Genomic DNA, 25501 nt, shown 5'->3' with positions numbered 1-25501 from the left:
TTTTTTACTAAAAAGATAACTGAATACATTTTGGCCAAGATTTATGAAGAAAGATTATTTATCTGCAAAATTTTATAAGAAAAACACTTTTTTTCTACATTTTTGGACTTTTTCATTCATATAGCAAAAAAAAAATAGAAAAATCCCAGCGGTGAATAAATACCACCAAAATAAAGTTTTATCTGTTTCAAAAAAATGCTAAAAAACTCATATGGGTACAGTGTTGCATGACTGCGCAATTGTCATTCAAAGTGTGATAGTGCTGAAAGCTGAAAATTGGCCTGGACAGGGAGAGGGTGAAAGTGTCCGGACTGGAAGGGGGTGAAAGCGTCCGGACTGGAAGGGGGTGAAAGCTTCCGGACTGGAAGGGGGGTGAAAGCGTCCGGACTGGAAGGGGGGTGAAAGCGTCCGGACTGGAAGGGGGGTGAAAGCGTCCGGACTGGAAGGGGGTGAAAGCGTCCGGACTGGAAGGGGGATGAAAGCGTCCGGACTGGAAGGGGGGTGAAAGCGTCCGGACTGGAAGGGGGGTGAAAGCGTCCGGACTGGAAGGGGGGTGAAAGCGTCCGGACTGGAAGGGGGGTGAAAGCGTCCGGACTGGAAGGGGGGTGAAAGCGTCCGGACTGGAAGGGGGGTGAAAGCGTCCGGACTGGAAGGGGGGTAAAAGCGTCCGGACTGGAAGGGGGGTGAAAGCGTCCGGACAGGAAGGGGGGGAGAGCGTCCGGACTGGAAGGGGGGTGAAAGCGTCCGGACTGGAAGTGGTTAAAGATCCACTTAAAGGGGCACCAGGGCTGGGTGGGAAAGGGTTAACCCAGAAAAATGTCCTCCAACCCTCAGCATTGTCTGTTTACTCTGACGCAGGAGACGCAGACCGCGGTACGGGTTTCTTGCTCTGAAAGCCCAGGGATATTTTGATTCGTTATCGGGGATATAGTACAAGCTGAACGCTGGCAGAGAAAGACATCAGCATTCGGGATGATGGAGCCCTAAAGTCAAAATGTATTTATCATGGAGTGTACGCAATACCGGCTGCCTGGACTGTGCTTTGTGTATCTGGGATCACATGGCATTGTCCTATGAAGGCAATGTTGTGCTGTTACGGCTATAAGGAGACCAGCCTCGTGTGTCGGTGTCATTGGGTGCAGATTTGTGGTGAGAAGGAGTCTATAATGAGGGATTTGGATGCATGCGGTGTAGATTTTTGCATGCATCTAAACCAGGGCTGTCTTAATAGCATCATGGGCCCCTGGGCAAAGTAATGCACTGGGGCCCCTACCAGCCTGCCCCAATTTACGCACCTACTCTCAAGCATTAAGATATAAATAGTTGATAGAATTGAACATATATTTATTAGTACTTTCTATTAAATTCATTTTAAACAATAGGAAAACATGCTATAAATCATAGACGCAAAGGGCACAGTGCAGGGGGAAGGGGAGGCAGGAGGGCACAGTGCAGGGGGAAGGGGAGGCAGGAGGGCACAGTGCAGGGGGAAGGGGAGGCAGGAGGGCACAGTACAGGGGGAGTCAGGAGGGCACAATACTGGGATCAGGAGGGCACAGTACAGGGGGAGTCAGGTGGACACAATACTGGGATCAGGAGGGCACAGTACAGGGGGAGTCAGGAGGGCACAGTACAGGGGGGAGTCAGGAGGGCACAGTACAGGGGGGAGTCAGGAGGGCACAGTACTGGGGGAGTCAGGAGGGCACAGTACTGGGATCAGGAGGGCACAGTACAGGGGGAGTCAGGTGGACACAATACTGGGATCAGGAGGGCACAGTACAGGGGGGGAGTCAGGAGGGCACAGTACAGGGGGTGTCAGGAGGGCACAATACTGGGATCAGGAGGGCACAGTACAGGGGGGAGTCAGGAGGGCACAGTACAGGGGGGAGTCAGGAGGGCACAGTACTGGGGGAGTCAGGAGGGCACAGTACTGGGATCAGGAGGGCACAGTACAGGGGGAGTCAGGTGGACACAATACTGGGATCAGGAGGGCACAGTACAGGGGGGGAGTCAGGAGGGCACAGTACAGGGGGTGTCAGGAGGGCACAATACTGGGATCAGGAGGGCACAGTACAGGGGGGAGTCAGGAGGGCACAGTACAGGGGGGAGTCAGGAGGGCACAGTACAGGGGGGAGTCAGGAGGGCACAGTACAGGGGGGAGTCAGGAGGGCACAGTACAGGGGGGAGTCAGGAGGGCACAATACTGGGATCAGGAGGGCACAGTACAGGGGGAGTCAGGAGGGCACAGTACAGGGGGGAGTCAGGAGGGCACAGTACAGGGGGGAGTCAGGAGGGCACAGTACAGGGGGAGTCAGGAGGGCACAATACTGGGATCAGGAGGGCACAGTACAGGGGGAGTCAGGAGGACACAATACTGGGATCAGGAGGGCACAGTACAGGGGGAGTCAGGAGGACACAGTACAGGGGGGATCAGGAGGGCACAGTACAGGGGGTGTCAGGAGGGCACAGTACAGGGAGGAGTCAGGAGGGCACAGTACAGGGAGGAGTCAGGAGGGCACAGTACAGGGGGGGAGTCAGGAGGGCACAGTACAGGGGGGGAGTCAGGAGGGCACAGTACAGGGGGGGAGTCAGGAGGGCACAGTACAGGGGGGAGTCAGGAGGGCACAGTACTGGGATCAGGAGGACACAGTACAGGGGGGAGTCAGGAGGGCACAGTACAGGGATCAGGAGACACAGTACTGGGGGAGTCAGGAGGGCACAGTACTGGGATCAGGAGGACACAGTACTGGGGGAGTCAGGAGGGCACAGTACTGGGATCAGGAGGACACAGTACTGGGGGAGTCAGGAGGGCACAGTACTGGGGGAGTCAGGAGGGCACAGTACTGGGATCAGGAGGGCACGCTACTGGGGGAGTCAGAACGGCACAATACTGAGATCAGAAGGGCACAGTACAGAGGGAGTCAGGAGGGCACAGCATAAGTTGTGGGAAGCTGCCAGGGCCATCTCCGGACAGCTTAGTAAAAATCGTGACTGTCCCGGCAAATCCAGGACAGTTGGTTAGTAAATGTAATGCAAGATTATCATGGGGCCCCCATGCACCTGAGGCCCCTGGGCAGTGCCCATGCATTAGGATAGCCCTGATCTAAACACAGCACAATAGGAAATAATCTGGCCATAAACATGGCTGCGACTACAAATGAAAATGTACGCCATAGAAAAAAGTAGGACACAGCTGCGTCTCGGGCCGTACATATTTGCAGGTTTTACATATGTATGTGCGCAAATGCACATTAGCAGACACACGTGAAGCCATCACAAGCATCGTACGCATCTAAATGCATGTTGTTTACGCTGGATCTTCTGCTAGAACTCCTCCGCACGAACTTACAGAAAATACGCCTCTGGCCGTGTGAATGAGCCACAAAAACACTTTTCTTTTCCTAATATTCGTAGAGTCTTGCACCACGTTAGCCATTGATTCATTCAGAAAGTTGGGAGTTTAAGGGATGTATTTCCTAAACATTCGGCGGATGAATGCCACAGGCATTCGTCCAGGCAACGCGAACGTCACCTGTATTTTCTCTAATACTATGACTTCCTATGATTGTCAGCTACATCTAGTGGTCAGAACGTGGTATATTTTCTGACTACACCCATAAAGTCATTCTAAGAATTTTATGTCTAAATTCTTCTAAATGGGAGTTTTTTTGTAGATGTGTATTGTGGGCACGAGCTTCTGATAGCTCTGCTGTTAAGAACCTGCACTCTATGCAGAACATATCACCCTGTAAATGAAGGAGTTTTAGGTATTTCAGGTACTTATATAGCGCCGTCAATTTTAAGCAGCACTTTACATATATATTGTACATTTACATCAGTCCCTAACCCTCAAGGGGTGTACAATCTAAAGTCCCTAACTCACATTCATACATACACATACTAGGGACAATTTAGACAGGATCCAATTAACCTACCAGCATGTCTTTTGGAATGTGGGAGGAAACTGGAGTACCCTGAGGAAACCCACGCAGGCACAGGGAGAACATGCAAACTCCAGGCAGCTGGTGCTGTGGTTGGGATTTGAACCAACAACGTGTGTGTGTGTGTGTGTGTGTGTGTGTGTGTGTGTGTGTGTGTGTGTGTATTTTTACAATTAATTATTAATAATTAATTGTTTCTATCCATTCAGTCGGATCCGACCCTTGGTGATTGCATGGACTGTCACTCGTAAGTGACTTTTTCCATGAATTCTCTTAGCAATTATTTTTACAGGGTAGGTTGCCAGGTCTTTCCCCAACCCCCACCATGCAGGAGATCCCGCATGGCCATGGATGACACTAGGACAATTTACACAGGAGCCAATTAACCTACCAGCATGTCTTTGGAATGTGGGAGGAAACCGGAGTACCCAGAGGAAACCCACGCGAACACATGCAAACTCCATGCAGGAGGCGCCATGGTTGGGAAGTGAACCCATGACCCAATTACTGCAAGGCAGAAGTGCTAACCACTAAGCCACTGTGCCACCCCGATTAATTGTAATATACAGTAATATATATATATAATTACTGTATATTAAAATTAATTATTATTATTAATAATACTAATAATAAAATATTATTATATTATTATGATTAAAAATCGTACTAATATTATTAATATTAATATATTGATAATATACTATTAATAATATTAATAATAATTAATAATAAAATTATGATTATTATTAATAGTATATGATTAATATAATATTATTTATTAATATTACATTTTCTGGGGGATGATATTTTATTATGTTCACCTAAAGCAAAGCAGAGGGTTTCAATTTGCTTTAATCAGTGGAATCTGTTGTCACATACAGGAGACATATATCACGCAATCCATTACTGGAGATCTTGTTGCAATAAACAGACAACAGAAATAAACACGCCATCACACACACACCCATTTTTTAACCACAACCACAGGGTAGGTCTTCCTTAACAGATGGTAGCTGAGGGTGTGCTTTGGGAACGTTTCATCGAATGTCACAAGTCTGCGGACACGTCCATTGAATGGGCTGGGAGGTAAGAGCGCTCCGACTGCCAGTAATAGATTATTCGATGTAGTTGACATCCAAGCAATCTGATCTTTAGTGCCAAGATTGCCTTGACCTGGGGGTACTGATGGACACGGGGGTACTGATGGACACGGGGGTACTGATGGACACGGGGGTAGTGATGGACACGGGGGTACTGATGGACACGGGGGCACTGATGGACACGGGGGTACTGATGGACATGGGGGTACTGATGGCACTGATGGACACGGGGGTACTGATGGACATGGGGGTACTGATGGACATGGGGGTACTGATGGACTTGGGGGCACTGATGGACAGGGGGGCACTGATGGACAGGGGGGCACTGATGGACGCGGGGGCACTGATGGACGCGGAGGCACTGACGGACACGGGGGGCACTGACGGACACGGGGGCACTGACGGACACGGGGGCACTGACGGACACGGGGATACTGACGGACACGGGGGCACTGACGGACACGGGGGCACTGACGGACACGGGGGCACTGACGGACACGGGGGCAATGACGGACATGGGGGTAATGACGGACACGGGGGCAATGACGGACACGGGGGCAATGACGGACACGGGGGTAATGACGGACACGGGGGTAATGACGGACACGGGGGTAATGACGGACACGGGGGTAATGACGGACACGGGGGTAATGACGGACACGGGAGCACTGATGGACACGGGGGCACTGATGGACACGGGGGTAATGATGGACACGGGGGCACTGATGGACATGGCACTAAAAATTCAGAGTCTGTCTATCCAATGTAACGCAACATTCATTCTCAGTGTAGACATTTGCATTCATTGTCTGTAGAATGTAGGTGTAAACTAGACCCATCTAAACGCATGCATTTACACAGGACCTTCTGCTAGCTCGGCCATCGCCAGCTTGTGTTCCCTGCAGGAATGGGAATGAGTCCTAAAAACTGGAATCGATTTCTGGGCCATTATATACATTTCTTTTCCTAATATCAGCAGAATCTTGCACTGTTCACCATCGATTCATGCAGAACATTGAGGGTTTCAGGGGTCTAGTTATAAAACATTCCCTGGACGAATGTCACAAGCGTGTGTCTGGGCTGCACGAACATTCTACACTTGAATGAAATCCTATGATCTAGTGGCCAAAATGCTGTATGTTTTCTGAGTGAGGTCTGATTGTAGTCTGCATCAAAAAATCATGTGACAAGGTGACAACAGAGGGCCCCAATTGGTAGAAGGGGACAGAGCGTTTTCAACGCATAACAGGAAGTGCCTGAAAGAGGATATTCTTGGCAGGATCACCAGAAATTGTTTTAGATAGATAGAGGAACGACTTGTAGAAATTTCAAGAGCCCTCAAGGAGGCAGAACACATGTACAACCTTCTCTCAGTTCTAGTAAACCATATGAAGGTATAATTATATACAGATATTCACCGGTCATCTCTCAGCCTCTCTATAGCTCAGCAGCCTCCATCTCTCAGCCTCTCTATAGCTCAGCAGCCTCCATCTCTCAGCCTCTCTATAGCTCAGCAGCCTCCATCTCTCAGCCTCTCTATATCTCAGCAGCCTCCATCTCTCAGCATCTCTATATCTCAGCAGCCTCCATCTCTCAGTGTCTCTATAGCTCATCAGCCTCTAAATCTCAGTAGCCTCCATCTCTCAACAGCCTCTTAATCTCAGCAGCCTCTATAGCTCGTCAGCACCTATCTCTCAGTGTTTCTATAGTTCAACAGCCTCCATCTCTCAACAGCCTCTATATCTCAATAGCCTCCATTTCTCAGCAATCTCTTTACCTTAGCAGCCGCCATCTCTCAGTGTCTCAATAGCTCAGGAGCCTCTATATATCAGTAGCCTCTATCTCTCAGCAGCTTCTATATCTCAACAGCCTCCATCTCTCAGCAGCCTCTTAATCTCAAAAGCCTATATATCTCAGCAGCCTCCATCATTCAGCAGTCCCCATCTCTCAGTATCTCTATAGATCAACAGCCTTCATCTCTCAACAGCCTCTATATCTCAGTAGCCTACATTTCTCAGCATCTCTATATCTCTGCAGCTTCTATGTCTCAACAACCTTTATATCGCAGAGCCTTGATCTCTCAGCAATATCTATCTCATCAGCCTCTATCTCTCAGCTGTCTCTATATCTCAGCAGCCTCCATCTCTCATTAGCCTCTATCTCTTAGCTGTCTCTATATCTTAGCAGCCTCTATCTCTCAGCTATCCCTTTATCTCAGCAGCCTCTATATCTCAGCAGCCTTCATCTTTCAGCATTCTCTAACTCTCAGCAGCCTTCATCTCTCCACAGTCTCTGCATTTCATCAGCCTCCATCTCTCAGCAGCCTCCATCTCTCCACAGTCTCTATATCTCAACAGCTTCTATGTCTCAGCAGCCTCCACCTCTACACAGTCTGTGTCTCAGCAGCCTCCATCTCTCCACAGTCTGTCTCAGCAGCCTCCATCTCTCCACAGTCTGTCTCAGCAGCCTCCACCTATCCACAGTCTCTGTCTCAGCAGTCTCTATATCTCAGCAGCCTCCATCTCTCCACAGTCTCTATATCTCAGCAGCCTCCACCTCTACACAATCTCTATATCTCAGCAGCCTCCATCTCTCCACAGTCTCTGTCTCAGCAGCCTCCACCTATCCACAGTCTCTGTCTCAGCAGCCTCCACCTATCCACAGTCTCTGTCTCAGCAGCCTCCACCTCTCCACAGTCTCTATGTCTCAGCAGCCTCCATCTCTCAGCAGTCTCTATATCTTAGCAGCCTCTATGTCTCAGTAGCCTCCACCTCTCCACAGTCTCTGTCTCAGCAGCCTCCACCTCTCCACAGTCTCTATGTCTCAGCAGTCTCTATATCTCAGCAGCCTCCATCTCTCAGCAGTCTCTATATATCAGCAGTCTCTATGTCTCAGTAGCCTCCACCTCTCAGCAGCCTCCACCTCTGCACAGTCTCTATATCTCAGCAGCCTCCATCTCTCAACAATCCCTGTCTCAGCAGCCTCCATCTCTCAGCAGCCTCTAGACCTCCATGGTCTCCGTATCCCAGGCAGCCTCCACATATTTCTTTGATATGATGAATGAACTCCATTCCTATGAAGCGAGGAAGAATGCTGGTACACTCAGAAGCGAGGTTGCTATGGGAACAGAGGGTCCCGGAAATTGCAGCGATAGGCTGGTTGAGGTGTTCTGGCTGGATATGTTTCATTGAAGATCAATAATAAATCAGCCAATGAAATCAGAGAATGTGGCGATAGAAGGAGATATTGATATAGGAGACAATTATCCAGCAAATGATTATTGGATGTCATTATAACACCACAACTCCGTCCAAATGTTAGAAAATTGTATTTTTCCTTACAGTCCTTATAGGTTTCAGTTCTGCGCCACATCTCAGTGCTGCTGATCTCCTGCAGCCTCTCTGCGACCACTTCATGTCTGGCTGCATGGCATTTCTCAGGGCGGGTGTCCTCATGGTGACAACAGGGGACCTGGCCGGTGTCATGTGTGCTGAAATGGCCATATGTAGTGTCGTCAGAAGCTTGTGTGACAGGGTGACAACGCGGGAGGCAGAGAGAGAGCGTTGTCACCATAACAGGAAGTGACTGAACATGGCAGGATCACCAGGACTTGTAACACATTGCAGCTTACCAGCCCTTAGGTGTGAGGGCTGCATTCGTTTCATAACGCACTTTATGCCCTTTGCAAGGAGAGGGGGAAGGTGTTCTGTAGTTCTGACTAGACAACACTCATTGCATTGTATTTATGTAGGATCAGCATTGTTATCCTAGGGTATAACTACAGAACACCTCCCCCTTCTCATTTTCTTCATAACATAGGATGGATGTATTCTGTAGTTCTGTCCTAGGGTGACAGTGGCAGACTGAACATATGGGAACTCGGGCACTGCCCGAGGGCCCGGGGTCAGTAGGGGGCCCCATGAGATGCCCCTGGTACCTTTTCATAGGCTTTTTTGGGTGTGGTTTGAGTGTGGGCGAGGACACAGGGGCCCCATGATCCCCTGTTGCCCGGGGGCCCCATGAGTTGTTAGTCCACCCCTGGACAACACTCATTGCATTGTATTTATGGAGGATCAGTGACTGAACATGGCAGGATCACCAGGACTTGTAACACATTGCAGCTTACCAGCCCTTAGGTGTGAGGGCTGCATTCGTTTCATAACGCACTTTATGCCCTTTGCAAGGAGAGGGGGAAGGTGTTCTGTAGTTCTGACTAGACAACACTCATTGCATTGTATTTATTGTATTTATGTAGGATCAGCATTGTTATCCTAGGGTATAACTACAGAACACCTCCCCCTTCTCATTTTCTTCATAACATAGGATGGATGTATTCTGTAGTTCTGTCCTAGGGTGACAGTGGCAGACTGAACATATGGGAACTCGGGCACTGCCCGAGGGCCCGGGGTCAGTAGGGGGCCCCATGAGATGCCCCTGGTACCTTTTCATAGGCTTTTTTGGGTGTGGTTTGAGTGTGGGCGAGGACACAGGGGCCCCATGATCCCCTGTTGCCCGGGGGCCCCATGAGTTGTTAGTCCACCCCTGGACAACACTCATTGCATTGTATTTATGGAGGATCAATGCTGTCACCCTTGGGCATAACTACAGAACACCACCCCCTTCTCATTGTCTTCATAACATAGGAGAAATGTGTTCTGTAGTTCTGTCCTAGGGTGACAACCCTCATTGCATTGTATCTATGGAGGATCAGTGTTGTTATCCTTGGGCAGAACTACAAAACTCCCCCCCTTCTCATTGTCATCATAACATAGGAGGAATGTGTTCTGTCCTAGGGTGACAACACTCATTGCATTGTATCTATGGAGGATCAATGCTGTCACCCTTGGGCAGAACTACAAAACTCCACCCCCTTCTCATTGTCCTCATAACATAGGAGGGATGTGTTCTGTAGTTCTGTCCTAGGGTGACAACCCTCATTGCATTGTATCTATGGAGGATCAATGCTGTCACCCATTGGGCAGAACTACAAAACACCCCCCTCCTTCTCATTGTCTTCATAACATAGGAGGTATGTGTTCTGTAGTTCTGTCCTAGGGTGACAACCCTCATTGCATTGTATTTATGGAGGATCAATGCTGTCACCCTTGGGCATAACTACAGAACACCCCCCCCTTCTCATTGTCTTCATAACATAGGAGGAATGTGTTCTGTAGTTCTGTCCTAGGGTGACAACACTCATTGCAGTTCTGTCCTAGGGTGACAACCCTCATTGCATTGTATCTATGGAGGATCAGTGCTGTCACCCGTTGGGCAGAACTACAAAACACCTCCCGCTTCTCATTGTCTTCATAACATAGGAGGGATGTGTTCTGTAGTTCTGTCCTAGGGTGACAACCCTCATTGCATTGTATCTATGGAGGATCAGTGCTGTCACCCGTTGGGCAGAACTACAAAACACCTCCCGCTTCTCATTGTCTTCTATAACATAGGAGGGATGTGTTCTGTAGTTCTGTCCTAGGGTGACAACACTCATTGCAGTTCTGTCCTAGGGTGACAACCCTCATTGCATTGTATCTATGGAGGATCAGTGCTGTCACCCGTTGGGCAGAACTACAAAACACCTCCCGCTTCTCATTGTCTTCATAACATAGGAGGGATGTGTTCTGTAGTTCTGTCCTAGGGTGACAACACTCATTGCATAGTATTTATGGATCACTGCTGTCACCCTTGGGCAGAACTACAAAACTACATAGGTGGGATGTGTTCTGTATGTGTCCTCCATAAAGTTGTCACCCTAGGACAGAACTACAGACCCCCTCCTGTTTGTCTCTATAACATATGTGGGAGGTGTTCTCTGGTTTTGTTCTAGGGTGACAACGTTGATCCACCCTAAACATAGCGCAGTGAGGGGTTTCACCCTAGGTCAGAACTACAGAACACCTCCCACTCCTCATAAAGGATCTGTTAAGTGTGGAAGTGGCAGTATCACTAGCTGGAAATATAAGGAAAAAGTCTGAAAAAAAGAAAATGAATGCAGCCACCACTTCTAAGGACGGGTACGCTGCAGTTTGTTACATTGTTGCTCCTGGGTTTGGAGACATTCGATTTGTTTGATAAAACTTGTAGCAGTGCGGGACGGGGGAAGGGAGAGTATAAAGGGTGCAAAAAAAGCAAATGCAGCTCTGCACGGTATGAAGAAACGCTGGAGTCCTGTCCGGGGACAGAGCTGGGGGGCTGGTGAAATCCACACAGGATATTGGCAATAACGAGCTTCCTGGCATGAGCGCCAACAGAGGTGAAATCTACCGCCCGCCAAAGTTTTTATGTCAAACGTATTGGTTGTTGTCAGAAGTTCGTGGGGTCATCTAGAAAATCCATTGCACGTGACAACTGTCTTCTTTTTTTAATATAAAACTTTATTCCATTAAGTCAACTACATGCACATTTAAAATACATAGATCAAGGCTGTATTACGTGCCAGAGGATTTATATTTGTCCATCCAGGTCTGATATTTACACAGCTCTGCCCAGGGGCGGGCTGACAACTCGTGGGACCCCCGGGACTCCCTGTGTCCTTGCCCAAACTCAAAAAAGCCTATGAAAAAGGTACCAGGGGCATCTCATGGGGCCCCCTACTGACCCTGGGCACTCGGACAGTGCCCGAGTTTCCAAATGGTCAGTCCGCCCCTGGCTCTGCCACATAGTGCACCTCTTGCAGATAAAGAATACAGTGGTGCTTTGTCTCTGCCTACTGATTGGTCGGAGAAAGAGCAGCAGCAGACGGATCCTCTAACCTCCCAAAGTGCCTCCAACCTCTCACATTGCCCTCAGGCCCCTTTAAGAGTTCTCAGTCCCCCACAGAACCTGTCAACCTCCCGCAGTGTTCCCTAGCTTGTTGCAGAGCCTCCAGCCCCCATAGTGCCATCAACAGTTTCTCACGCTGCCCCCTCCCCAGCCCCTGAAGTGCCCTTCAGTCTCCCACATTGCCCTTGTAAAACCCCAAGCCTCCTGGAGAGACCCCCAGAGACCTCATCTCTCACAGTTGCCCCCAGCTCCCTCCAGAAACCTCATCCTCTACAGGACCACCCCAAGCCTCCTGCAGAGACCCCCAGAGACCTCATCCCTCACAGTTGTCCCCAGCTCCCTCCAGAAACCTCACAAGCCTCCTGGAGAGACCCCCAGAAACATCATCCCTCACAGTTGCCCCCAGCTCCCTCCAGAAACCTCATCCTCTACAGGACCACCCCAAACCTCCTGGAGAGACCCCAGAGACCTCATCCCTCACAGTTGCCCTCAGCTCCCTCCAGAAACCTCATCCTCTACAGGACCACCCCAAGCCTCCTGGAGAGACCCCCAGAGACCTCATCCCTCACAGTTGCCCCCAGCTCCCTCCAGAAACCTCACAAGCCTCCTGGAGAGACCCCCAGAAACATTATCCCTCACAGTTGCCCCCAGCTCCCTCCAGAAATCTCATCCTCTACAGGACCACCGCAAGCCTCCTGGAGAGACCCCAGAGACCTCATCCCTCACAGTTGCCCCCAGCTCCTTCCAGAAACCTCATCCTCTACAGGACCACCCCAAGCCTCCTGGAGAGACCCCAGAGACCTCATCCCTCACGGTTGCCCCCAGCTCCCTCCAGAAACCTTATCCTCTACAGGACCACTGAGTCTACTGCAGAGTGCCATAAGCCCCCCCCCAGAACCTGCTTTCCCCCACATTGACACCAAGCCCCATCCAGAGCTTTCCAGAATTTCAATTCCCTTACTCAGGCCCCTTAAGAGTTCTCAGTCCTCCACAGAACCTGTCAACCGCCCGCAGTGTTCCCTAGCTTGTTGCAGAGCCTCCAGCCCCCATAATGCCATCAACAGTTTCTCACGGTGCCCCCTCCCCAGCCCCTGAAGTGCCCTTCAGTCTCCCACATTGCCCTTGTAAAACCCAAAGCCTCCTGGAGAGACCCCCAGAGACCTCATCCCTCACAGTTGCCCCCAGCTCCCTCCAGAAACCTCATCCTCTACAGGACCACCCCAAACTTCCTGGAGAGACCCCAGAGACCTCATCCCTCACAGTTGCCCTCAGCTCCCTCCAGAAACCTCATCCTCTACAGGACCACCCCAAACCTCCTGGAGAGACCCAAGAGACCTCATCCCTCACAGTTGCCCCCAGCTCCCTCCAGAAACCTCATCCTCTACAGGACCACCCCAAACTTCCTGGAGAGACCCCAGAGACCTCATCCCTCACAGTTGCCCTCAGCTCTCTCCAGAAACCTCATCCTCTACAGGACCACCCCAAACCTCCTGGAGAGACCCCAGAGACCTCATCCCTCACAGTTGCCCCCAGCTCCCTCCAGAAACCTCATCCTCTACAGGACCACCCCAAGCCCCCTGGAGAGACCCCCAGAAACCTTATCCCCCACAGTTGCCCCCAGCTCCCTCCAGAAACCTTATCCTCTACAGGACCACTGAGTCTACTGCAGAGTGCCATAAGCCCCCCCCCCCCCCCCCAGAACCTGCTTTCCCCCACATTGACACCAAGCCCCATCCAGAGCTTTCCAGAATTTCAATACATATTCTGTATTCCCTTACTTTTATTGTGTGAGTATAAACTTTTTTTTTTTTTTTTACTCTTGGGGCATGGAAGGTTTAGAGCTCTGGGATCGATATGCTTGAGAACTGCTGCTCTTAATTATGGACTCCAGTGCCCAGATCCCTGGCCCTGAGTTCTCAGGTCTAAACACCAACAGTGGCTATTTTTAGTGTTCTCTACCCTTCAGGTTTTAGGTTTGAGAATGCAACAGAAGAGTTGTTCAGGAACAGGAGGAATGAGATGACAAGGTAGGCAGGAACACAATTGGAAGCCATGGTGTGGCATAACAAGACCTTAGGAGCAGCAGACCAAGAAGTTCCTCCTACAGAAGAAATATTGATTTTGAACAGACTGGCATAAAAGAGGATGTAGAATGAACTATATAACCAAGGTTTGTGGACATAAACATTTTTGATTTTTGTGGAGTTCCCATGCCAAAACCTTGGGTAATAGTAAAAAGTTGGTCCCCCTTTGCAGCTATGACAGCCTCCACTCTTCTGGGAAGGCTTTCCACAAGATTTTGGAAAGTGTCTGTAGGAATTTGTGCCCATTAGTGAGGTCAGGAACTGATGTTGGATGAAAAGACATGGCTCACAGTCAGCATTCCAATTCATCCCAAAGGTGTTCAGTAGGGTTGAGGTCAGGTACTGATGTTGGATGAGAAGACATGGCTCACAATCATCATTCCAATTCATCCCAAAGGTGTTCAGTAGGGTTGAGGTCAGGAACTGATGTTGGATGAAAAGACATGGCATACAGTCAGCATTCCAATTCATCCCAAAGGTGTTCAGTAGGGTTGAGGTCAGGAACTGATGTTGGATGAAAAGACATGGCATACAGTCAGCATTCCAATTCATCCCAAAGGTGTTCAGTAGGGTTGAGGTCAGGTACTGATGTTGGATGAGAAGACATGGCTCACAATCATCATTCCAATTCATCCCAAAGGTGTTCAGCAGGGTTGAGGTCAGGTACTGATGTTGATTGAGAAGACCTGATCCCCAAGGTGTCCAGTAGGGTTGAAGTCGGTTACTGATGTAGGATGTCAGGACCCAATCCCAAAGGTGTTTAGTAGGGTTAAGATCAGGTACTGATGATTGATGAGAAAACCTGATCCCAAAGATGTTCAGTAGGATTGAGGTCAGGTACTGATGTTGAATGAGAAGACCTGATTCCAAAGGTGTTCAGCACAGCTGAAGTCGGTTACTGATGTAGGATGAGAAGACCCAATCCCAAAGGTGCTTAGCAGGGTTGAGATCAGGTACTGATGATGGATGAGAAGACCTGATCCCAAAGATGTTCAGTAAGATTGAGGTCAGGTATAGATGTTGGATGAGAAGACCTAATCCCAAAGGTGTTCAGCGAGGTTGACGACAGGTACTGATATTGGATCAGAAGATCTGATCTCAATGGTGTTCATTAGGGTTGAGGTCAGGTACTAATGTTGGATGAGAAGACCCAATCCCAAAGATGTTCAGTGGGGTTGAGGTCAGGGTTCTTTGCAGGCCACTTGAGTTCCTCCACACCAAACTGGTCAAACCATATCTTTACGGTCAGGCCAGGTGTCCATGCGTGATTGGATGATAGTGTTCCAATTCATCCCAAAGGTATTCAGTAGGGTCGAAATGAGGACTCAAACCATATCTTTATGGAGCTCAATTTGTGACAGGGGTACAGTCATGGTGGAACAATACATGGCACTTTTGTAAAGTTCATACAAAGACCAAAATGGTACAATCTGGAGAGACAAATGAGACCTCCTCTTCTTTATACACCAAATTCTGAATTGTAGCTCTAAGAATGTGGTGTACATTCTTACCAGTTCAGACTGCAGTTTACATTATGTGGGATATACTGTACTTGCAGGCTACTGAAAGTCTGGATAGGGGAACATTTTTTTGTGTTGGTCGGTACCCCAGTGCATCTAGACAGTCCAATGTTGCTAAACATTTTGGAACATTGGGGGCAATATGGTTATTTATTTTATCATTTAATGCTATTTAGCATGTTGATGGTTCCGTATATGGGGGAGATCTATGCTGTTCACTTCAGCGTGCAGCTTTTTGGCTCTATAGTAGGCTATATCGGCTTCACACACCAGAGGTTCTGGATGTGCATCTGGCCAGAGTTCCAAAAAGAATGATCTTCATGGTTCCACCCACTGTCCTGAAATGAAAAATAAACCTCTTATTTTTGGGATGTGTGATGGAATGAGACATTTTATACCTTCTTTTCTAAAGATTTTACTGTACTAAGGCTAAGACCAGAATGCCACTAGGTCTTAACTTTTGGTGGGACATTGATCTCCACATCTAGTCAGAATTAGGGATGAGCCAAGGTTCAGGCCAAACTCAGTATAGCCTGAACCCACAGAATACTGTCACATGACAACAGGTACAAAAAGGCAGGAATGATATCAGTCTCTCAGGATGGCCATACTTGGACAATGTTATTGACCAAATATGGCCATGTGGCCATACTAGGTCAGTGATATCACCAGCATGTGATTGTGTGTGTGTGTGTGTGGGGGGGGGGGGGCAGTTTTTTGTATAAGTTTTGATCTATTTAGATATGTGTGAATTCTTGATTCCATGATTAATCTGGTTTGGTGATTATCACTGGTTGCAGGATGGGTATTTTAAGGATAGGAGTAATCCTCCATATTTTGGTACAACCAAGGTCTGGATTGGTCTGTATGCTTTTTATCCTGCACTCGCTATGAAGAAATAAACTTGCATCATGGAATGTTCTGGTGTTTTGTGGCTTGGAACAGTAAAAGGGCCTTGTATACACATTGTATAGACTAGTGGGTAGACCTGTGCTTACATTGGTGGTCATTGGGAAAAATGCCCCTTACATTGGTGGTCATTGGTAAGAATACCCCTTACATTGGTGGTCATTGGAAAGAATGTCCCTTACATTGGTGGTCATTGGTAAGAATGCCCCTTACATTGGTGGTCATTGGGAAAAGTGCCCCTTACATTGGTGGTCATTGGGTAGAACGCCCCTTACATTGGTGGTCATTGGTAAGAATGCCCCTTACATTGGTGGTCATTTGGAAAAGTGGCCCTTACATTGGTGGTCATTGGGTAGAATGCCCCTTACATTGGTGGTCATTGGAAAGAATGCTCCTTACATTGGTGGTCATTGGGAAGAATACCCCTTACATTGGTGGTCATTGGGAAGAATGCCCCTTACATTGGTGGTCATTGGGAAAATGCCCCTTACATTGGTGGTCATTGGGGAAAATGCCCCTTACATTGGTGGTCATTGGGAAAAATGCCCCTTACATTGGTGGTCATTGGGAAAAATGCCCCTTGCATTGGTGGTCATTGGAAAGAATGCTCCTTACATTGGTGGTCAGTGGGAAGAACTGAGGGAAGACACCGTCAGATGGGAGGTCAATCAGCCATAGCTCAAGAAACTCCTAGCCACCTCTGGAGGATCCCTAGAGTTCTACTGGATCTTTGGTTGAGAAGTGATGGTCAGAATGCCACTGGTTCTCCCACGTGGTGATGAACCTGGAACTATACAGGCACCATAAGATGGTAGGTCAATCAGCCATAGCTCAATGAACACCTAGCCGCCTCTAAAGAAACTCTGTGGCTTTACATTTCTGGACCTCTGACCATCACATATAACTATATGGCCAAAAGCATGTGGAACCTGCCCCCTCCTCCCTCCAAATGATTGAGTTTTGGTGTTCCCAGTGAATGGTACTGCTAATGTCACAGCATACAAAACGTTTTGAGACAATGGTGCCCTTCCAACCTTGTGGTAACAGTTATGTGTGGGCCCGATGCTGTAAGAAGGTCATTCTTCTCAAAGACCACCAATGTAAGTGGCATTTACCCACTGACTGCCAATGTAAGGAACATTCTTCCCACTGATCACCAATGTAAGAGGCATTTTCCCACTGACCACCAATGTAAGGGACATTCTTCCCACTGATCACCAATGTAAGAGGCATTTTCCCACTGACCACCAATGTAAGGAGCATTCTTCCCACTGACCCCCAATGTAAGGGACATTCTTCCCACTGATCACCAATGTAAGGAACATTCTTCCCACTGATCACCAATGTAAGGGACATTCTTCCCACTGATCACCAATGTAAGGGATATTCTTCCCACTGACCTCCAATGTAAGGGACATTCTTCCCACTGACCACCAATGTAAGGAACATTCTTCCCACTGACCACCAATGTAAGGAGCATTCTTCCCACTGACCACCAATGTAAGGGACATTCTTCCCAATGACCACCAATGTAAGGGACATTCTTCCCACTGACCACCAATGTAAGGAACATTCTTCCCACTGACCTCCAATGTAAGGGACATTCTTCCCACTGACCACCAATGTAAGGAACATTCTTCCCACTGAACACCAATGTAAGGAACATTCTTCCCACTGATCACAATGTAAGGAACATTCTTCCCACTGACCACCAATGTAAGGGACATTCTTCCCACTGACCACCAATGTAAGGAACATTCTTCCCACTGACCACCAATGTAAGGGCAGTTCTACCCACTGACCACCAATGTAAGGGCAGTTCTACCCACTGACCACCAATGTAAGGAACATTCTTCCCACTGAACACCAATGTAAGGAACATTCTTCCCACTGATCACCAATGTAAGGGACATTCTTCCCACTGATCACAATGTAAGGAACATTCTTCCCACTGACCACCAATGTAAGGGACATTCTTCCCACTGATCACCAATGTAAGGGACATTCTTCCCACTGACCTCCAATGTAAGGGACATTCTTCCCACTGACCACCAATGTAAGGAACATTCTTCCCACTGAACACCAATGTAAGGAACATTCTTCCCACTGATCACAATGTAAGGAACATTCTTCCCACTGACCACCAATGTAAGGGACATTCTTCCCACTGACCACCAATGTAAGGAACATTCTTCCCACTGACCACCAATGTAAGGGCAGTTCTACCCACTGACCACCAATGTAAGGGCAGTTCTACCCACTGACCACCAATGTAAGGAACATTCTTCCCACTGAACACCAATGTAAGGAACATTCTTCCCACTGATCACCAATGTAAGGGACATTCTTCCCACTGATCACAATGTAAGGAACATTCTTCCCACTGACCACCAATGTAAGGGACATTCTTCCCACTGATCACCAATGTAAGGGACATTCTTCCCACTGACCACCAATGTAAGGAACATTCTTCCCACTGACCACCAATGTAAGGGACATTCTTCCCACTGACCACCAATGTAAGGGCAGTTCTACCCACTAGTCAACACGAGTCTCATTGGGTTAGATAAGTAGAATGAACAAATAACCTTTGGCTTGATTTCTGAGGCATTATTTAGGCAAAAGAGGAACTATGTGTTTTTGTGTTGCTAGGTGTCAGGAAGGCGGTTTTAGGAAGGAAACAGAGATTGTGAAAGCCGTTTCTCCACACTTAAATACAACAACATATGAGCGTAGAGTGACCATCTGTTTGCACACCACCTCCCCTTTACTTCACTGTACTCTTCATATGCTTGGTAGTAGGGATGAGCCGCGTTATTTCAGCATAATTAAATCTTCAGTGAAATTACGGATTTCGTCATCGTCAATATTGTGCCAAACCTCAATTTTGTTTCTTAAGCTGTTTGGGTGGAATTTGCTGAAAAAAACAACTATCTATTCTTTGGAGTGCGGATGTGTATTTTGGGTTCCTTAGTTTATTTAATTTAGTGTTTTTTTGTATTTGTGATCTTTACCTTTTATTTAGTTTTTTTATTTGTGAATGGTGGCTGAAAATTACAGATCTCATCATCGGTGATATTACTCCAAACCTCAATTTCATTTATTGAGCCGTTATTGAGCCTTATTATGTTATTGTTTTTATTTAGAGCAGTTATTCTCAGAGTTCCATAGAACATTAGGGATCCTCCAGAGTTGGTTAGGGTTTTCTTTAAGCCATTGCTGATTGACCTCCAATCTCATGGTTGGCAGAGACAGTGGTATGACAGCAAGAGCTGCATTCTGACTACCTTTATACAGGGAAATGCTCTTTCCACTGACCACCAATGCAAGGGCATTCACTGGCCACCAATGTAAGAGACATTCTTCCCACTGATCACCAATGTAAGGAGCATTCTTCCCACTGACCACCAATGTAAGGAGAATTCTTCCCACTGATCACCAATGTAAGGATCATTCTTCCCACTGATCACCAATGTAAGGAGAATTCTTCCCACTGATCACCAATGTAAGGGACATTCTTCCCACTGACCACCAATGTAAGGATCATTCTTCCCACTGATCACCAATGTAAGGAGCATTCTTCCCACTGATCACCAATGTAAGGAGCATTCTTCCCACTGACCACCAATGTAAGGAGAATTCTTCCCACTGATCACCAATGTAAGGAGCATTCTTCCCACTGACCACCAATCTAAGGGGCATTCTTCCCACTGACCACCAATGTAAGGAGCATTCTTCCCACTGACCACCAATGTAAGGAGCATTCTTCCCACTGACCTCCAATGTAAGGGGCATTCTTCCCACTGACCACCAATGTAAGGGACATTCTTCCCACTGACCACAAATGTAAGGAGCATTCTTCCCACTGACCACCAATGTAAGGACAGTTGGATATAATAAAACACTGATACCCAGATTAGTTCAAATGACACATTGTATAGACTAGTGGGTAGACCTGTGTTTACATTGGTGGTCATTGGGAAAAATGCCCCTTACATTGCTGGTCATTGGGAAGAATGCCCCTTACATTGGTGGTCAGTGGGAAGAACTGAGAAGACACCATCAAATGGGAGGTCAATCAGCCATAGCTCACGAAACTGCATTCTGACCACCTTTGTACAGGGGGCGCTCTTTCAACTGACCACCAATGCAAGGGCATTCACTGACCTCCAATGTAAGGAGCATTCTTCAAACTGACTACCAATGTACAGAGCATTCTGCCCACTGACCTCCAATGTAAGGAGTATTCTTCCTAATGACCACCAATGTAAGGAACATTCTTCCCACTGACCACCAATGTAAGGGGCATTCTTCCCACTGACCTCCAATGTAAGGGACATTCTTCCCACTGACCTCCAATGTAAGGAGCATTCTTCCCACTGACCTCCAATGTAAGGAACATTTTTCCCACTGACCACCAATGTAAGGAACATTCTTCCCACTGACCACCAATGTGAGGAACATTACTCCCACTGACCACCAATGTGAAGAGCATTCTTCCCACTGACCTCCAATGTAAGGAGCATTCTTCCCACTGATCACCAATGTAAGGTACATTCTTCCCACTGACCACCAATGTAAGGGACATTCTTCCCACTGACCACCAATGTAAGGGACATTCTTCCCACTGATCACCAATGTAAGGGACATTCTTCCCACTGACCTCCAATGTAAGGAGAATTCTTCCCACTGACCTCCAATGCAAGGGACATTCTTCCCACTGATCACCAATGTAAGGGACATTCTTCCCACTGACCACCAATGTAAGGAGAATTCTTCCCAATGACCTCCAATGTAAGGGACATTCTTCCCACTGACCACCAATGTAAGGGACATTCTTCCCACTGATCACCAATGTAAGGGACATTCTTCCCACTGACCACCAATGTAAGCGGCATTCTTCCCACTGAAAGAGCAGAGTGACAGAGAGATGAGCTCATCACTGTGCTTCTTCTCCTTCATTGTCCAATCACAGGCTGGGGGGTGGGTTCAGGGCATCAGACTGAAGACATCTAGTGGCAGAAATAAGTACTGTAGAGAAAATCTCTGGATTGAAGTTGAGTAAGGCACGTTTTACACTTGAATTTCCATGACCGTTTTGAACAAATTATGATACAGGCATTTCTATTATGAAAATTTACATCAAAAGTAATTTTTTTTAATAATATGCTTTTTTTCTTGTTACGAACAATAGTTAACCTAACCTTTTGTATGTCCTTTTTTTTCCTGTAGCTGCACCTACGGTGGACCACGCCAAGCTGAGCAACTGGCAGCAGCAACCTGTGAACGTGTTCCTGTCCTCTAAGCGGCCTCCTTGTGTAGAGGAGCTGCATCAGGAGGCTGAACTCAACCTACAGAGCTTACTGCAAGGTAGGGAAGTGCACCTGGACAATACATAGAACATGTAAAAGGCTAATATACTGTATCTTTTCCAAGAAAGTATAACTGAAAGCTAAAACTCCAGGAAAAAAGTGAAATTCCCAGATGAAATACATACATGGAAGCCGGTTTACCTACCAAAGGATTTTTTTATTTCTGTCCATCCAGTCCTGAGATTTACACAGCTCCCTAACACAGCAGCGCCTATTAGATTACACCTTTTTCTCTGTTACAGTTAAGAAATACAATAGTGTCATCTCTCCACCTCCAACCTGCTGACTGGACATTGAACGAGCAGCATCAGACTGATTGTGTTATCCTCATGCTCACTTTGCTCTTGCTTCCTATCAGCATGCTCCTTGTCAACACATTTGCATGCAGCACAACTGTTTGGCTTCAAATTCTGCCTATTCCTTTCCCAGTCTTAGCGATATTTTACAGGGACTTCAAAAGACAGATAAACAGAAAATGTCCTAGCAACAGTGGTAGCATCAATGCCCCATCTTTGGTGTCATTGGGAGGAACAGTGCCCCATCTTTGGTGTCATTGGGGATAATAGTGCCCCTTTATTGGTGTCAAAAGAAGCAACTGTGCCCCATCGTTGGTGTTTCTTGGAGGAATTGTGCCCTATCGTTAATGTCAGTGGGCAGAATAGTATCCCATTGTTGGTGTCAGTGACAGGAAGTATGCCCTGTTGTTGGTGTCTGTGGATGGAATAGAACCCCAAGGGCTGGATAAAAGCAAGCAAAGGGCCGCATCTGGCCCCCGAGACACAGTTTGGAGACCGCTGCTCTAAACCATGGAGTCCAGTGCTGAGATCTCTGTTGTTGAGTTCTCCAGTCTACACACTGGCAGAAGGAGTCTTTAGAAGGCCTTGTGGACAATCAATGTATAATATAGATGCAGTATGTGTCAGGGTTACAAAAGTCTACAAAATGTTAGCAGTTTCTATCAAGGTTTTTGCTGTTGATGAATCACCTATTTTGCGGTTGATTTTGCTATATAGAATGATTGTTTTGGAGGTTACATCCTAGTGGAGTGGAGGCTGGCAGGCAAATTTAGTTAGTTCCATTGTAATCGGAGGAGCAGGAGTTGATTAATTACGGTTGCCCAGTGTTTCACAGGCTGTTGCACTGATTACTTCTAGAGGATTCTAGAATTACAGTGGGAGGACAGACAGGGCATGCAGCCTGAATATTTATGGAACTCCAGCCAATCTCTGTGGAGGTGTGCCCAGTAGGTGGCTGTAGAGCCTTTAAATAGTCTGAGGACTGAGCAGCAGAAGACCGTGTTCCTGGGTCCAGTCCTGCTGGAGGAGGGCTCTGCCCTTTTTCAGGATTTCAGAAGAAGCCTTCAGGAAGACATAAGTCCTAGTTAGGCTTAGCTAGGGGGGCTATTCGCAAGCTCAAGTCTGGGGATCAAGATGGGTCCGGAGGAGCTCATTGGAGAACCAGGAAGAAGTTGGTGGGAAAGAGTTAGCTGTCCTATGGTGGTGTGAGTCTACATTCTCCTCACTAGGAAGATCCTGGTGGGTATCGGCAGGAGGCAACTGCTGATCCTGTGGCTATGTGAGTAGATGACCCCAGTGCTGAAGAGTAGTGATCGTGTGTAGCTTTTTTAACCTCCGTTAGGAAAACTAGTCACCGTCAGCGTAGACATTCAGTGGTTAGTGGTAGATGGTCTATGGCAGCTCAGGCATTGGAAGGTCCATAGGGTGGGTCAATGAAAGGTCCATAGGGTGGGTCAATGAAAGGTCCATAGGGTGGGTCAATGAAAGGTCCATAGGGTGGGTCAATGAAAGGTCCATAGGGTGGGTCAATGGAAGGTCCATAGGGTGGGTTAATAGAAGGTCCATAGGGTGGGTCTATGGAAGGTCCATAGGGTGGGTCAATGAAAGGTTCATAAGGTAGGTCAATGGAAGGTCCATAAGGTCCATAAGGTGGAAGGTCCATAAGGTGGGTCTTCCGATGTGGAAAAGTTGAAGAGGTAGCCGAACAACCCCCTGAGTAAAAGAATTTGAAACTTCAGCTGGTTGGGAAACAGTCACATGTTTATTGGCAAACAAAAGTAAATAAAAGATAGCCAACTTGTTTTGGGGGCTTTCAAAGGACACCCTCTTCAAGGATACTGATAGAAAGATACTGATGTTCCTGTAAAAGTTATCATGGCTGTTTTGCTACAATATCCTAATGTAAAAAGGGAGTGTGAATAGAATTAGGTGCAATCGAGTGCAGGGTCTCCAGGCTCTCTAACATATGGGGTCTCCCTTTGGGTCCCCAGAGTGGTGCAAAGATGATACAAAGAATCAGAGTGAAGCAAGTCCTATAAGGTCCAGTATAAATCAGGGGATCACAACTCCCCTTTATCTGGGGTTTGAAAGTTGGCAGTGAAAATACTGGACAGTTAAAAATCAAGCATTCATATAAATGGAAGTTTGGCTACATTGGCTCCTGCACTGCTTTTTATATTAATTCTTGATTTTTTTAACTGTCCAGTATTTGACTTATTAAATACCAACACTCAAGAACTGATGAAAGGAGCGTTGTCATCCCCAAAATGTATTGGTTGTACCTTTTTACTTTGGTGGTCAGTGGGAAGAATGTTCCTTACATTGATGGTCAATAGGAGGAATGTTCCTTCAATGGTGGTCAGTGAGAACAATTTTCATTACATTTGCTGTCCGTGGGAAGAATGCTTCTTACGTTGGTGGTCAGTGGGAAGAATGTGTCTATGTTGGTGGTCAGTGGGAAGAGTGCTCCTTATATTGGGAAGAGTGCTCCTTATATTGATGGTTAGTGGGAAGAATGCCCCTTACGTTGATGGTCAGTGGGCATAATGCCCCTATGTTGGTGGTCAGTGGGAAGAATGGCTCTATGTTGGTGGTCAGTGGGAAGAGTGCTCCTTATATTGGGAAGAGTGCTCCTTATATTGATGGTTAGTGGGAAGAATGCCCCTTACGTTGATGGTCAGTGGGCATAATGCCCCTATGTTTGTGGTCAGTGGGAAGAATGCCCCTTACATTGATGGTCAGTGGGCATAATGCCCCTATGTTGGTGGTCAGTGAGAAGAATGCCCCTTACATTGATGGTCAGTGGGCATAATGCCTCTATGTTGGTGGTCAGTGGGAAGAATGCCTCTTATGCTGGTGGTCAGTGGGAAGAATGCCCCTTATGTTGGTGGTCAGTGGGAAGAATGCCCCTTATATTGCTGGTCAGAATGTCCCTTACATTGGTGGTCAGTGGAAAGAGTGCCCTTTACTTTGGTGATCAGTGGGAAGAATGTCCCTTACGTTGGTGGTCAGTTGGAAGAGTGCCCTTTACTTTGGTGATCAGTTGGAAGAATGCCCCTTACATTGGTGGTCAGTTGGAAGAGTGCTCCTTATGTTGGTGGCCAGTAGAAAGAATGCCCCTTACGTTGTTGGTCAGTGGGGAAAAATGTCCCTCACATGAAGGGTCAGTGGGAAGAATATTCTGACCATGGAGGTCAGAATGCTGTTACAGTCATGCCTCTGGCTCTGCCAAGTGGTGATGGACCTGGATCTATGCAGGCACCATCAGATGGGAGGTCAATCAGCCACAGCTCAAGGAACCCCTAAAAATCTCAGGAGGAATACTGTTTGAGAATGGCTGGTCTCATCACAACTAAAGCATTTGCAGTGTCTGTTAAGCATATCTCAATCAAGTGCACAAAGCATAGTACTGACGCACTGCCTCCACCTGCTGTCTGAGACCATGTAGGAGGCCTTCTGGCAAGGTAGGGAGGAATCCTACACTGGGCCCCCTTACTCTCCAACTCCAGATGGA

General features: G+C 47.5%; 1 protein-coding gene across 3 annotated transcripts in view; it reads left to right on the top strand.

Moving 5' to 3' along the window:
- The window catches only part of NHSL2 (NHS like 2), a 157845-nt gene that overhangs the window by 86781 nt on the left and 45563 nt on the right, over nt 1–25501 (top strand). For all 3 annotated transcript variants that reach the window (XM_089654082.1, XM_089654080.1, XM_089654081.1), the window contains exon 2: nt 21552–21689. In XM_089654082.1, coding sequence (XP_089510208.1) covers nt 21552–21689 — 138 coding nt within the window. The remainder of the gene's footprint in view (nt 1–21551; nt 21690–25501) is intronic.

The sequence above is a fragment of the Staurois parvus genome, unplaced genomic scaffold (assembly GCF_062004578.1).
Source record: "Staurois parvus isolate SC_StPar_1 unplaced genomic scaffold, SC_StPar_1.0 ptg000739l, whole genome shotgun sequence".
Taxonomy (NCBI): domain Eukaryota; kingdom Metazoa; phylum Chordata; class Amphibia; order Anura; family Ranidae; genus Staurois; species Staurois parvus.
Note: the sequence above shows the minus strand (reverse complement) of the source record. Positions and strands in the feature narration are given on the sequence as shown.